The sequence below is a fragment of the Perissodus microlepis genome, chromosome 19 (assembly GCF_051167445.1).
Source record: "Perissodus microlepis isolate ML-2025 ecotype Zambia chromosome 19, ASM5116744v1, whole genome shotgun sequence".
In the NCBI taxonomy this organism is placed as follows: domain Eukaryota; kingdom Metazoa; phylum Chordata; class Actinopteri; order Cichliformes; family Cichlidae; genus Perissodus; species Perissodus microlepis.
In genome coordinates, this window is record NC_140479.1 from 468458 (window position 1) to 484541 (window position 16084).

The 16084-nt window shown below is 40.8% G+C and overlaps 1 protein-coding gene across 1 annotated transcript; it reads left to right on the forward strand.

The window, feature by feature from the left end:
- Nucleotides 1-3733: 3733 nt before the first annotated feature.
- On the forward strand, nt 3734-14555 carry LOC146365128 (uncharacterized). The gene is made up of 2 exons (XM_084914396.1): nt 3734-4370; nt 12574-14555. The coding sequence occupies exon 2, from the start codon at nt 12742-12744 to the stop codon at nt 14110-14112; it is 1371 nt and encodes a 456-aa protein (XP_084770522.1). The 5' UTR covers nt 3734-4370; nt 12574-12741; the 3' UTR covers nt 14113-14555.
- The last annotated feature ends 1529 nt before the right edge of the window (nt 14556-16084 follow it).

Sequence of the window (16084 nt, forward strand, 5' to 3'; positions counted from 1 at the left end):
ATAAATAGATACACATAACACGGACAGTGAGAAGTAAAACTCGTCGTCTTACCACATGTTATATTCTGTAAACTTAAAATAACCACAGAAATTAGAGTTTAGTGTTTTAAAGTCGTTATTAAAAACATGAGTCAACATTACTGAAGTGACACTTTAACGATGCTTCATATCACCGTGTTTATGATGATAAAACATGTTCACTCATTAGTAGTTGTCTGCGCTGTCACTTGTCATGAAAATGTCCTGAGCCTGGGTTCCTCTTCAATTATCATTGATCATTAATAGGACGCGCAAAAGATTTGTTGCATTATCCCCATAAACAACATGCTTTTATAGAAATCATTGTGACACAAATATTTAGATTCTTGCTTCACAATGTGCACGAACTCAAAATCTTTAGTTTCATATTTATAAAGTATCACAAAGAATACATTTATACCATTGTATGAGCTACACTTCTTGTAAAAAACTGATTGGTAATGCATTTGAGAAAAGCTCCTGCTGTGACCTTCCTTCTGTGAGGGCACTCACACACACACACACACACACACACACACACACACACACACACAGAGAGAGAGAGAGAGAGAGAGAGAGAGGGGAGAGATCATTAATACAAAGGATTGGAGCCGTTTTTGGATTTTCACTTGTTGTTGGCTTTAATATGAACGGTCACATAAAATTCATTCCAGTTTTTTTGCCTTTGCTTCAATTAAGATGTTTCTTTAAATCTACAACAGCTTCCTTTTCAAAAAAGTTTACTGACATAGTAAGGAAGTAGCTAGGGACCTCAGTAAGTATGAGCAACAATAGCTTAGGGACAGTTTCTACAATAAAGAGGATTTCATCATCTGCTGTTTGTCAAAAAGTGCCGTATTAAAAACAATTCAGCAGACCCTCAGAGTGCGGATACAAACTGTTTTCAGCTGTAGAGGTACGCTTCATGTACTTATCAACATACAGTTTAGCGGCGTGGATTAGAGTGCTTTGGTGCTTGGGCCTCTTTTATTTAGCACGGTTATACCATTGTGAATTTAGCTATATAAATATGCTCAAGAGTCTATCATATGTTTGACATGCAACTAAAAATTCGAAAATATATATTTTTTAAATCAGTAACTTTGCAAATTTAGAGGAATTGTTTTCGGACAACATATGTGTCACATTTTAAACAGGGTTTGAATAATCAGCACCGCCATACAGACATTTATGCCCTGGGTATAACAGACATGCTTACCTTGTGAAAGGCCCTCGGATTTCTTGGAGCAGAGAAACACTCTGTATTGTTGCATTTCTCTATTGTATAAGCAGCGCCCGACTGTCAGAAACGCTCTGTGCGGGTAGCAAAGTCGGCTCCAACGCACATTCAGGTGAAAAAATAAAAAGTTAAAACGCTATACCTTGCGGCAGTTGTGAAGTAGTGTGGAAGAATACAAGGTGTCTGATGGGGTGTTTTTATATAGGTGGGGCTACTTTCAGTTGACCTCTGAGATGTAGAGATAAAAGAGCACGATGTAAGGAAGAAAGGTGGAAAGCCTTTGGAGACTCTGTTGGACATGGTTTCTGTTGACCTCTGACATGATAAGATAAGATAATGGAACTGTTTGTAATTAAAAATGTGGAATGTATGGAACTACAGTTGGGATGGGTGCTGGGATACTCTTGATAAGGGAGCTTCTTTTGTTTGCTTCATGACTGTTGGGAGCCTAACTGCAACCCCCTCTGTCTAACTGTTACAGAGTGTGGGAATACACTGCTTTTAGAAGTATCACAGTTTATTTCTAAAAGAATACATGTTGTTTCTGGTGCGCTATTTAAAAACTATTAGCCTGTGAAACTATTAGAAAAGTGAAATCTTCCTAAACTAACTAAATTAAATGCTGTGTGGGAATACACTGCTTTTAGAAGTATCACAATTAATTTCTAAAAGAATACATGTTGTTTCTGGTGCTCTATTTGCTCCTAAATAGCACTGAAGAAAATGCAAAAGGCTCCTAACTAGTTAAAATACTCCTAAAGTAGTTAAATTAAATCATCTATGTCTAAATAACAGAACTCACTGACTGATGGGGGCTAACTGCAACCCCCTCTGTCTAACTGTTACAGAGTGTGGGAATTAACTGTTTGTGAAGAAACACCTTTGGGATGGGATACTCTTGATAAGGGAGCTTCTTTGTTGGGTCATACCTTTTTTACAGACTGTTGGGAGCCTAACTGCACCCCCTCTGTCTAACTGTTACAGAGTGTGACTATGTGTGAATATGTGTTTTTTAGAAGTATCACAGTTTATTTCTAAAAGAATACATGTTGTTTGTGGTGCTCTATTTAAAACTATTGACCTGTGAAACTTTTACAAAAGTGAAATGCCCCTAAAGTAGTTAAATCATATATGTGTGATCATCGAGTCTAACTGTTGCAGCCTAGTAGATAATTATAAGACTAGTTGCATTAAAGCCACATTGGGGTTGATACAGCGCTAGTGTGAATATGTACTTTTAGAAGTATCACCGTTTATTTCTAAAGGGATACCTGTTGTTTGTGGTCCTCTATTTAAAAACTATTAGCCTGTGAAACTATTAGAAAAGTGAAATCTTCCTAAACTATCTAAATTAAATGCTGTGTGGGAATACACTGCTTTTAGAAGTATCACAGTTTATTTCTAAAGTGATACCTGTTATTTGATCTTCCTAAACTAGCTAAATTAAATGCTGTGTGGGAATACACGGTTTTTAGAAGTATCACTGTTTATTTCTAAAGGGATACCTGTTATTTGCGGCCCTCTGTTTGCTCCTAAATAGCACTGAAGAAAATGCAAAAGGCTCCTAACTAGTTAAAAATACTCCTAAAGTAGTTAAATTAAATCATCTATGTCTAAATAACAGCGCTCACTGACTGATGGGGGCCTAACTGCAACCCCCTCTGTCTAACTATTACAGAGTGTGGGAATTAACTGTTTGTGAAGAAACACCTTTGGGCTGGGATGCTCTTGATAAGGGAGCTTCTTTTGTTGCTTCATACTTTTTTACAGACTGTTGGGCGCCTAAACCCCCTCTGTCTAACTGTTACAGAGTGTGACTAGGTGTGAATATGTGTTTTTTAGAAGTATCACAGTTTATTTCTAAAAGAATACATGTTGTTTGTGGTGCTCTATTTAAAACTATTGGTCTGTGAAACTTTTAGAAAAGTGAAATGCCCCTAAAATAGTTAAATCATCTATGTGTGATCATCGAGTCTAACTGTTGCAGACTAGTAGATAATTATAAGACTAGTTGCATTAAAGCCGCATTGGGGTTGATACAGCGCTAGTGTGAATATGTACTTTTAGAAGTATCACTGTTTATTTCTAAAGGGATACCTGTTATTTGCGGCCCTCTGTTTGCTCCTAAATAGCACTGAAGAAAATGCAAAAGACTCCTAACTAGTTAAAATACCCCTAAAGTAGTTAAATTAAATCATCTATGTCTAAATAACAGAACTCTGAGACCTATACAATCCTTTAAAAAGAGTTTAATTAAAACACATAATGGTTTCATTAAATAACACGCTATTAAACACATGTAAACTCATATGACCCCAGGACCCACATGCACGTGCAAAAAGTCCGTTCTCGCGCACGTGCACACGCACATGGACGCGGAGGGGGATAGGGGAGGGGGGAAAATGCCCGCGGGGGTGGGGGGGGGGCAAAAAAAAGTACAGGTATATTACTACTGTCACTGTGTTATTATTCACATGCACGGTCATTATTTCATCATTACTTCATTAGTCTGCATCACTTATCATCAGGTTATCATCAATATTATCATGTATCATTTATCATTTAGTAAATCTGCCAGAGCACGCAGAATAAAACACATTCTAGATACAATACTCTATCATGCATAGCACCAGCATAGCTGTAGGTCCGCAGTAAGTCAGATAAGGACACTCAACTTTCGTTGGCCTGGACCTACAATCTCACACAACTGCACACTCGTGTACACAATAGTTTATGTTCCCAAATACCGATGATGGGAAACATCTGGTTTCAAGCCTGGGAAAGGGTTGTTGTTCTGAGAAGATGAGTCCCAGGAATTGTCCTGACGTCATAATGGCTATAAAGCTTTCTGTAACGGGCAGAGAGGGGAAGACCGGCTTCCCACGCTGTATAATAAGTGTGTGTTTAATAAATCACTTTTTTGGACACCCCCTAGGACTCTGTCTGCGCTTACTTTTCCTTCCAAATCAAAAAGAACCTTACATTTTGGTGCCGAAACCCAGTTTGGAGGGAAAGAAGACGCGCTGCGGTGAGCGGAGCTCCTCGGGGGTGCCAAAAGACGGGGGAATTCAGGAGAGCGACCAACTGAGTGACAAAAACCGCGACATAAAAGGTCAGTACCACCTGTTGAATAATTTTTATCCAAAGGTACTAAATGGGAAGTTAAAACTAAATTGAATGTTCACTCAGGGGGGGCCTTCTGCTGGGTTCTGTCCGTAGTGATTTTATTTAATTAGGATAATTAGTGGTAAAACTTTGATAAAATTCTCGCAAAAGTTATTGCTGTTTATTTTAGGGGGGTTTTCTGTGTTTTTTGTGTTGTGTTTTGTGGTGTTAAAGCTAAGAGGCTTGGTTTATGTGCCTTAAGTGAGATTGTGGAGTTAGATGCCAAGCACTCTTTAAGGTTAGGGGAATTCGGACTCATTGGGTGGTAGAAACGCGGTTTCGGGCGTCAGGTAATTAAAAACTGAGGGACTGAAAGTCCCCAGGGACGCTTTTAAACATAAACTAAAGTTCCGGAGCGTGGCTCCGAAGAGCGTAGGCGCCTAGCGTGTGGCAGCGACCGGTAATCTGTGGACGCACGGTTACCTCTGGCGGCGTCCAGGTAGCTCGGGTGGTCCCCGCGGGAGGTCAGGCACCCGGAAAGACTAAGTGGTCAAGGATCACTTTTTACTGCGCTGTTTGGGCGAATGGGTGCGACCCAGGCTGCACTTACCTGCAGTTATAAATTACTTTAGTGTTTAGAAATCTGACCGCGGCCGGCGAGGGCGTTCCCGACGCGGGGTTATTGATCATCAAGGCTGGTTCTGTGGACCAAGGTGGAGCCTGGGCTTAGAGCTTTCAAATTAGTCAAAAACTCAGGAATACTGGTATAGAAATAAAAAGAGAAATAAACAAGATAAGCTGTTCTGGCAGGCGGCGTGTTTATGTCTATACGGGCCCGTGTATGTAAATAGTGTGTAAATACCGGTGTAGAAGCGCTTATATTGTTTAAAAGCTTGCATGTATAGGCCTGCTTTCGTGTGTGGTGGAGAAAAAAGAAGCGTGTCTCTCTCTCTGTCTCAAGCAGCTGCAAAGAGGGGGGGCTTGGTTAACCCCGCAGTGTGTGTGTGAGGAGAGAGAGACAGGGGGAGGGGGGCAGCGCATGTGCCCATTGAGTATTAAAGGAAAATGGGGGAAAAACTGTTTTTCTCTATTTGTTTAACTGTTCAACTCGGTCTTTTTCTGTTTGTTTAATTCCTCCAATTTCTTCTTTAGTTTTATTTCTCTATCTAGGTGATGTTGTTTGTGGGGTGCAGAAAGGTAATCTCAGTCTCGCCAAGTGTGTGGGTGTTTCATATTACGAGCTGTAGGAAGCTGAATATAGTTGTTTTGTCCTGTTTCTTGTGGTGTGATTGACTATATAAAAGCAATAAACTGTGTGATTGCTGGATGATTTTCGGCCTTGTTTCCAGGAGTGTACAGGTGTGTGGTTTGTCTTTGTTGATATTTTATATATAGTGAGCTGGTTGATTTGAGGGGATTTCTCCCGTTTAGGGGAGGAGTGCCTGTGTCGTGATTAGTTGAATTATTTTATGTTAAAACTTTGTTGAAGGTGTGTGAGTGTGAATTTTTGCTGGTTTCCTGTGGTTAAATTGAAGTAGTGGATTTTAGAGGTTTTGGTGTCTTGTGAAGGAGGGTGCTGTAACTTTGAGTAGAAAGAAGAGAGTGAGTGTGTGTGTGTAGGTGCGGCCCAGAGGAAGGGGGCAGTAAGCCGGTTGGGTGCGTTTGAGCCTGAGAAGGGAAATACGCCGAGCCTACTTCCGAAGGAGGGGCTTAGCAGCAGCCATTTTGGTGAAGGTAAGTGAGGTCAACAACAAAATGGCTGAAAACAAAATGACTGAGATCGGGAAGGCGACCCCTAGTGGGGAGAAGAACTATAAGCCACTCAAGGACCAGATAGCCCAACTCAAGAAGGCCCTCAAGATCACCTATGAAGGAGCTTCCAAGGAGGTTGCTCGGCAATGTCAAGACATGGAGAAGGAGGTGAAGAAATTATGTGAGGATCAACAGATAATGATGGAGGACAAAATACCTTTGCATTCGGTTTTCCAGGTAGGAGCTGACATATGTGAAAAGAGGATCAAAGATCTTGAGGAGGAACTTGAGGGGGGTTTTAAGGGGAGAAAAGTGAAGGCAGAAAAGAAACTGATGATGGAGAAACAGAGTAAGTACTGCAAGTATGTGATTGTCTGCCGAGGTGTCTCCCCCTGGATGAAAGACGAGGTCAATGACCCCACGCCAGGGCTGGCAGAGGAAGCCCAGGCCGAGGGGAGGTTATATCCCAGCTTGAAGGGACTCCCCAGTGCACCGCCCCCTCCCTACATCTGTCCAGTGCTGACCTTGGAGGGTGGGAACATGTGCTCTGGTGCGCCTAGGTGCACCTTTGATGCTTATAGGAAATAGAGTAGAAACAGTTCCACAGCAGGACACTGGTGTGTTGATAGCCAGACGTAGGAGAAGTACAAGGGGTGCGCACAAATGTGACCCAAGATGGGACTCGCCAACCTGGATTGACTCAATAGGAGTTCCCAGGGGAGTTCCAGATGAGTATAAGTTGGTTAATCAGATAGCGGCCGGCTTTGAAAGTGTGTTTCTATGGATAACTCCAAATAAAAATGTTGATCGCATTAACTATGTCCATTATAATGTGCTGAGACTCTCTAATCTCACTAGGGACGCGGTAGAAGGCCTTGTGGAACAATTAGGCCCGACGTCGTTAATGGGAATCCAAAATCGAATGGCCCTGGACATGTTGTTGGCTGAGAAGGGTGGTGTGTGTGCCATGTTTGGGGACATGTGCTATACTTTCATACCCAACAATACAGCCCCAGACGGTACGGTTACTAGAGCGCTTGAGAGTCTGAAAATGTTATCTAAAACCATGCATGAGCAATCAGGTGTGAACACTGGACCGGGAGACTGGTTCACGTCTGTCTTTGGGCAATGGAAGAGTGTTGTTATGTCTGCCATGTTTTCTTTTGTTGTTTTTCTTGGTATATTAATGATCGGATGTTGTCTCATCCCTCTGGCCCGGCGAGTTTTAGTAAAGATGCTGGAGAGAGCCCTGAGTTCGGGCTCAGCTGGTTCAGCGGCGCCTGAGTCGATGATGCCCTTGAGGGAGATTGTAGGCTGGACGGAGGAGTGAGACAAATCCTGGTGAAGGTTGGCCTCGCAAGCGAGCCCAAGAGGAGGAGTTGTCACGTCAAGGAATGTTATTTTACTGTCACTGTGTTATTATTCACATGCACGGTCATTATTTCATCATTACTTCATTAGTCTGCATCACTTATCATCAGGTTATCATCAATATTATCATGTATCATTTATCATTTAGTAAATCTGCCAGAGCACGCAGAATAAAACACATTCTAGATACAATACTCTATCATGCATAGCACCAGCATAGCTGTAGGTCCGCAGTAAGTCAGATAAGGACACTCAACTTTCGTTGGCCTGGACCTACAATCTCACACAACTGCACACTCGTGTACACAATAGTTTATGTTCCCAAATACCGATGATGGGAAACATCCGGTTTCAAGCCTGGGAAAGGGTTGTTGTTCTGAGAAGATGAGTCCCAGGAATTGTCCTGACGTCATAATGGCTATAAAGCTTTCTGTAACGGGCAGAGAGGGGAAGACCGGCTTCCCACGCTGTATAATAAGTGTGTGTTTAATAAATCACTTTTTTGGACACCCCCTAGGACTCTGTCTGCGCTTACTTTTCCTTCCAAATCAAAAAGAACCTTACAACGGTCTAACCTCCGTGGCGCTGCCCAGGTTGCCTAGCAACCATGATACTAACAGCTGGAAATGTTTCATACAGCTTTGTTTGACAGAAATGAAGGAGAAAATATTTTCTTCATTTGTTTCTACATGAGCTCTGTGCGATTTAATAAGTATCTGAGGCTGAGACCACAGGACTGTCAAACATGATTGTTGGGCTTCATTTCTGTACTGAACAGTCATTTAAGATTAGCTAGTAAATAACAAATAGTTCATGTTGTTCATGAGACTAAAGAAATCTCACTTTGGTGATGTAAATATAATATGGCCAATATTATAGTTATTATATTAATCACTTTACTCAAAGACAAGTATCTTTGACAGTGTATATATAGATGTATCATATACAGGGAGTGCAGAATTATTAGGCAAATGAGTATTTTGTCCACATCATCCTCTTCATGCATGTTGTCTTACTCCAAGCTGTATAGGCTCGAAAGCCTACTACCAATTAAGCATATTAGGTGATGTGCATCTCTGTAATGAGAAGGGGTGTGGTCTAATGACATCAACACCCTATATCAGGTGTGCATAATTATTAGGCAACGTCCTTTCCTTTGGCAAAATGGGTCAAAAGAAGGACTTGACAGGCTCAGAAAAATCAAAAATAGTGAGATATCTTGCAGAGGGATGCAGCAGTCTCAAAATTGCAAAGCTTCTGAAGCGTGATCATCGAACAATCAAGCGTTTCATTCAAAATAGTCAACAGGGTCGCAAGAAGCGTGTGGAAAAACCAAGGTGCAAAATAACTGCCCATGAACTGAGAAAAGTCAAGCGTGCAGCTGCCAAGATGCCACTTGCCACCAGTTTGGCCATATTTCAGAGCTGCAACATCACTGGAGTGCCCAAAAGCACAAGGTGTGCAATACTCAGAGACATGGCCAAGGTAAGAAAGGCTGAAAGACGACCACCACTGAACAAGACACAAAAGCTGAAACGTCAAGACTGGGCCAAGACATATCTCAAGACTGATTTTTCTAAGGTTTTATGGACTGATGAAATGAGAGTGAGTCTTGATGGGCCAGATGGATGGGCCCGTGGCTGGATTGGTAAAGGGCAGAGAGCTCCAGTCCGACTCAAGGTGGAGGTGGAGTACTGGTTTGGGCTGGTATCATCAAAGATGAGCTTGTGGGGCCTTTTCGGGTTGAGGATGGAGTCAAGCTCAACTCCCAGTCCTACTGCCAGTTTCTGGAAGACACCTTCTTCAAGCAGTGGTACAGGAAGAAGTCTGCATCCTTCAAGAAAAACATGATTTTCATGCAGGACAATGCTCCATCACACGCGTCCAAGTACTCCACAGCGTGGCTGGCAAGAAAGGGTATAAAAGAAGAAAAACTAATGACATGGCCTCCTTGTTCACCTGATCTGAACCCCATTGAGAACCTGTGGTCCATCATCAAATGTGAGATTTACAAGGAGGGAAAACAGTACACCTCTCTGAACAGTGTCTGGGAGGCTGTGGTTGCTGCTGCACGCAATGTTGATGGTGAACAGATCAAAACACTGACAGAATCCATGGATGGCAGGCTTTTGAGTGTCCTTGCAAAGAAAGGTGGCTATATTGGTCGCTGATTTGTTTTTGTTTTGTTTTTGAATGTCAGAAATGTATATTTGTGAATGTGGAGATGTTATATTGGTTTCACTGGTAAAAATAAATCATTGAAATGGGTATATATTTGTTTTTTGTTAAGTTGCCTAATAATTCTGCACAGTAATAGTCACCTGCACACACAGATATCCCCCTAAAATAGCTAAAACTAAAAACAAACTAAAAACTACTTCCAAAAACATTCAGCTTTGATATTAATGAGTTTTTTGGGTTCATTGAGAACATGGTTGTTGTTCAATAATAAAATTATTCCTCAAAAATACAACTTGCCTAATAATTCTGCACTCCCTGTATAAGAGACAAATATTGTTTGTTTAATTTGTTGTCATTACTAAATTTGGCTCAATGCTTACATATATGTGTAAAAAGCAAATGTACGAGCTGTGAAAACTGTGTCTGATAGAATGAAGAGTAGACTGATATATGAAATATTCCTTTATTGGGTGAGAAAATCAGACCATGTCATAACTGCTTTAAGTCATACAGAATAGATATCAGAGCCTTAAACAGGCTGACTTCTACTAAATGAGTCAAACTGGGCAGAAAGTATACAAACACATAACATCCTTATAGAATATGATGTAACACTATAGATCAACTTACCTCAGAATATATAAAGCATATAAACAATTACAGCAATATGATGCAACAAACACAGCAGTGCTACTGATCCAAAATACTCAAAGCTTCATAGAACTGAAACAAACATTTATTTTTAGCTCCATTCTGCTGCTGATACAGACTTTAGGTTTCTGAACATTAAACTTGTTGCTGCCTTTCATAGTGTGTAACTTGAAGGCCCTGAGTACTTTCTCCCACACTGAAAACACTGGATGATAACATTATTTGAACATCACCTAATAAGACTGATTCAGGACAGACAGTTATGTTAAACTTTCCTAGCAGTCCTTCACAATCAGGGAACAGTCTGTCTATTCTCTCCATCTGTCAGCTGCTGCTGGCTCTTCCTCCTCCTCTTCCTCACACACTGCTGAGTTTGTCCTGGTGGATCATCAGGGATGCAAAGCCTCACAGATGATGTGCAGCAGTGGGTCCCTCAGTCTGTCCTCACTCTGGACACTTGCAGTCGTCACACATGGAAATCAAATGTGTGATAAGCTGCAGGATTCAAACACAAGTGTAACTTATAAACACATGTTCATACTTTTATTCCACAATCAGAGAGAAAGAAACAGAGAGAGAGTGCAGGACAGACAGACAGGTGACAGTCTCAGGTGTACACACTGCTACAAACAGGAGGATTTAGTGTTTGTGTTATTACGAGTGCTAAACAAGAAGAGTTCCCAGATGGTCCAGTGGACACATGTGTGACTGCTGTGATTAAAGCATCTTTCTTTCAGCTTAACGAGTGAACCGTCAGCTCATTCAAACACACGTTAAAGTCCGTTTGGCTCGACACCACCGAACAGAGGCAGCAATATAACATAGCTAACATTAACAGTGCAGTGAATCCTGCTTGTGCCGTGATATTCAGGACTGCAAACCGAGCAGCATCACTGACTTTCAGCTTGTTGTGTTTGTGGATATATGACTGACTTTAATTATCCACAAAATCATCAGATTCTCTGTAAGATTAAGGTCGACTATTGAACGGCGTAGATTTTAAAGTAAAGGCTTTGAAACCAAGTTAACGCTGAAAGTACAAACATCACTAATGTCATATAACTCTGCCGACAATGCATAGCTATGGCTATGAAATGCTCTTTGTGTATCACTTCTTCATTATGAAAGATGTCATTAATGCACTAGTAATGTCTCATCTGGAGTATTGTTCAATCATTTGGTCAGCAGCTAATAAGACAGATCTTAACAGACTTCAGTTAGTCCAGAATAAGGCGTCCAGATTAGTGTGAAGATGTTCATACTATACTAATATTGATAAAATGCATAATAAACTTTCTTGGCTTCCTCTACAGGCTAAAATATTCTATAGCTTACTTGTAGTTATAAAGAAAGCAATTCTGTTAAACACACCACATTTATTCTGCTCAGCTGCAGTATCCAGATGAAATACATCATCATATTACACAGTTTTCAACAAACTGCAATTTAGTAAATGCTCGAGTTAAAAGTAACGTTTTGTAAAACTGTTACATTTAGAGCAACTTTTAAGTGGAATAAATCGCCTTAAAAAATTAGAGAATTATTCAAAACTTCAATGAACACTTAAAAGCCGATTTACAGAGCTTTTAGTTGTTGTAAATATTGTAAGACATGATTTGTTTTTGAAATTTGTGTAATGTGCCTCAATGTTATTGATATTATTATTATTATTATTATTATTATTATTATTATTATTATTGATTGCTTATATTTTAACAATTGTGAAACCTCACTGTGGATGTAAGAGTGAAATTATGTGGATATCTTGAATCCACTTTATTGTGTAATATTTTATGTGAGTATTTGACGGAAGACGAGCAACATCTGTTGTGGAAGCTAATGGGGTTCCTTTTGAATAAACAAACATAGGATTTATTATCACTGAATAATTATTTATAAATCTATAAAAATTATAGAAATATGTAATAGGAAACAACAAAATAATCTAAATTATAAAATAATGTGTGTGTGTGTGTGTGTGTATGTGTGTGTGTGTGTGTGTGTGTGTGTGTGTGTACAATCAGGAGGGATGGGCATGATTTTAATGTTTGAACAGTCATGAATTATTTTTAACACCAGGTTGGATGTAATGTGTTAGAACTACCAGCAGGTGGGGATAAGAGACCTTTAAGGTGTTTGGTGCCACGCTCCACCTTCAGGTTTAAAACTAGTGTTAATGGAGGGAGCTTGAAGGTTCAGTTTGTTCCACGACTGCATTTCACTCACTGCCTCTGTTTGTATCTCTGTCACTGCAGGACCAACATGGAGCCAGAAGTCAGCGCTCTCAGGAGGCCGACAAACCTCACAGAAGAAAGGGAGAGAAAAAACACACCTGTGACGAGTGTGGGAAGGGTTTTACTGTGAGGGCTTCACTAAAATAGCATCAGGTCATCCACACTGTAGAGAGACCGTTCAGCTGTGACATGTGTGGAAAGTCTTTTTCCAGGAAGGATGCTCTAAAAACACACCAACTCATCCACAGTGGAGTTAAAGCGTACAGCTGTGATCAGTGTGGCAGAGCTTTTACTCACAGTAGCAGCTTACAGAGGCATCTAGTTACCCACTCTGGAATTAAGCCATACAGCTGTGACGAGTGTGGGAAGGAGTTTACTGTGAGGGCTTCACTAAAACAGCATCAGGTCATCCACACTGGAGAGAGACCGTTCAGCTGTGACTTGTGTGGAAAGTCTTTTTCCTGGAAGGGTTCCCTAAAAACACACCAACTCATCCACAGTGGAGTTAAAGCGTACAGCTGTGACGAGTGTGGGAAGGGTTTTACTGTGAAGGCTAAACTAAAACAGCATCAGGTCATCCACACTGGAGAGAGACCGTTCAGCTGTGACTTGTGTGGAAAGTCTTTTTCCTGGAAGCGTTCCCTAAAAACACACCAACTCATCCACAGTGGACTTAAAGCGTACAGCTGTGATCAGTGTGGCAGAGCTTTTACTCACAGTATCCACTTACAGAGTCATCTAGTTACCCACTCTGGAATTAAGCCATACAGCTGTGACATCTGTGGAAAAACTTTCAGCCAGAGAGGGAGCCGAAATAAACACCTACGCATTCACACCAGACATGATGTGTACTGCTGTGAACAGTGTGGCAAATACTTTGCAACAGACGCACACTTACAACGACACATGTTTACCCACACTGAGAGACGACCTTATAAATGTGACCTGTGTGAGAAGACTTTTAAATCTCCACATTACCTGAGAGGACACCAACAGATCCACAGAGACAAACTGAAATACTGCAAAGAATGTGGGAGAAGCTTCACCACATCACATCACTTAAAACGACATGAACTGATTCACAGTGGGGTTAAAAAGCACCTCTGTGATCAGTGTGGGTCATCCTTCACCACTGAAGGTGAGCTTAGAACACACAAACGAGTCCACACAGGAGAGAAACCACACAAGTGCAGACACTGTGACAAAAGCTTCTCACAGTCAGGTCATCGTAGCAGGCATGAACGTGCACACATGGAAGGAAACTACAGCTGTGACCAGTGTGACAAGAGCTTCAGGAATCTCAGTTCATACTCTGAACACAAACGATCCCACGTTACTAATAAACTGTTTCACTGTTACCAATGTGCCCAAACATTCACCTCATTGTCTGCTCTGTGCAAACATCAGTGTGATCACTCAGGGCTGAAATCACTCCCATCACTGGATCACAGTGAATCTGAAGACACAGAAAGATCCTCTGGTTTCTGTGTCAGACTCAAAAAGCTTGAGATCAGGCTCCACAGAGTTCAGATAGAATCATTTAAACTTGTGTTGAACTGAACTGGTTGCTGGGCTGAACTTCTACATAATACAGATTTACATGAGATCTTCTTTTCTGTTGTTTTACTGAGTCATTTTTGTCCTTTTTTCTCTGTCCTGGTTTTGCTCGTCTGTAAATGATTGAAACTCAGTCAAATAGTTCATTGTTCTCCAGCAAAACGTTTTGGAAACTCATGTTTAACCTTTAAAACTCTGACATGTTTTAGCACACAAGGTTTCATCGGGGTTTTCACTCATGATTGGACCATGAGAATAAAGGTTTTTCGTTCTTTCAAAGAGAGTCTTGGAGCTGTTTGATGTTTCTGTTTTTTCTGAAACCACCTGAAAGAAAAACTATTTTTCTTGCTTTATGTAGTGTGGAAGTTTTTAATGTTTCTTCATCTGTGATGTTCTTGAATGTGTTCACGTGAAGATGGTACAAATAAACTGTCCTTTTAGCTTTAGCTCCTAATTTATTCATTATTTATGGATGTAGCACAGCAGCCGTCTCTCGATTAACACATGGAGGGCTCGGGATCTGATGGTAAATAATGTTTTGTGTCCTTGTACACATCATACAGCTCAGCTGTTCCACAGATGTCAGGTTTACACAGTGGGATGGTTTGTAAGAACGCAGCTCTCCTGTGGATAAATCCTTACTCTTTGCCTCAGGACCTGACACAGTCCCAGCAGGTTCGGTCAGAAGATTTATCCCTTATACCAAAACATCACAGAGTCTCCTTTGCTGTGCTGTTTTCACAAAGAAACGTAAACTGAAGACCTGCACTTACAATGTTTTAATTAGTTTAGCAGATTCAGTGTCTCCATGATCGAATCTGCTGTTTTTGTGCTGCTGTCGGTAGAAAGCCGGTTAATACTGAAATGAACTGGCTGCATGCATCTCTGAATGTAAATGTGTGCACTATTAATAGATCACTCTGGAACGGTATCGTCACCCTAATTTGCCCACTTAGTAAATCTCACTCATGGCCAAGAAATTGAAATAAATCTTGTTTCCCTGCTGGATAGTGATCCACTGTAACTCTGCTCATGATCTTGATTCATTGTGGCTGCTACACAGATACTTCTGGGTCACTTCTCTCAGTTAGGAACCTTCCTCACCAAACTGACTGTTGGACCACACCCCTGGTTTCATGAGAAATTGTTTCAGCCATGATTTCTCTTCCTGTATTTCAGAGTAAAGACTGAAGTGACAAATGGAAACATGTTTAAAAAATGCAATGTGAGAGAGACGTTGAGGTCCTTAGAAGTTACCCTGGGTTTTTCGGTCACCCTGCTAGATGTTACACACCTTGTTATTGGACTGATTTCTACTGCTGGACTACTCCTGGGGAGAGTAACAATACTCTTACTAATTAGCTCCCTTTCACACCTCTGGGGATATTTATTTTTGTGTTTGCAGCGCTGTGAGCCAGAACAGCAAGAGAAAAATCTGCAACAGCAACGAGCCGAATGCTTAAGTGAATCCCAGCAGCTGCACATGTGCTACGCTGAATTAGAGGATATCTTTGCTCTGGATTTATATTTATACTTTTTCATTTCTATATGATTCTTCTTGCATCTAAACAAAGATGATTCAATTTGCTAAATGTTGATGGCTCTTCGTGCTCAGGTGTAAATGAGACGTAATATTTGCTCTTGGTTTGGTTCTCCTGTACAGAACCTTGCAGTACAACAGAAACCTAAAAACATTATTTGTAGTTGTTATTCTTAGTTGTTCTGCTGCCTAAATATCACAGGGTCTGATTATGAAGTTATTGAGCTGCACATACTTTACGACCTGCTTAAGTTCGAGGTCACAGCGTCTGTAGAGCAGCTGGAACATAATGAAGTCTACAAGGTTAAAGTTTTCTCTTCAGTTATTGTTCTTTCTGCTGCTTGGTTTGATGGATCTGAGAGCTTTTGTTTTTATTATTGTTATTATAATTATCATTAATATTTTGCTCTCTAGAAGCTTTAAAATAGTGCTTGT

What these genes read in the sequence shown, in the direction of transcription:
- LOC146365128 (XM_084914396.1), top strand. Translation starts at nt 12,742, where the DNA reads ATGTGTGGAAAGTCTTTTTCCAGGAAGGATGCTCTAAAAACACACCAA.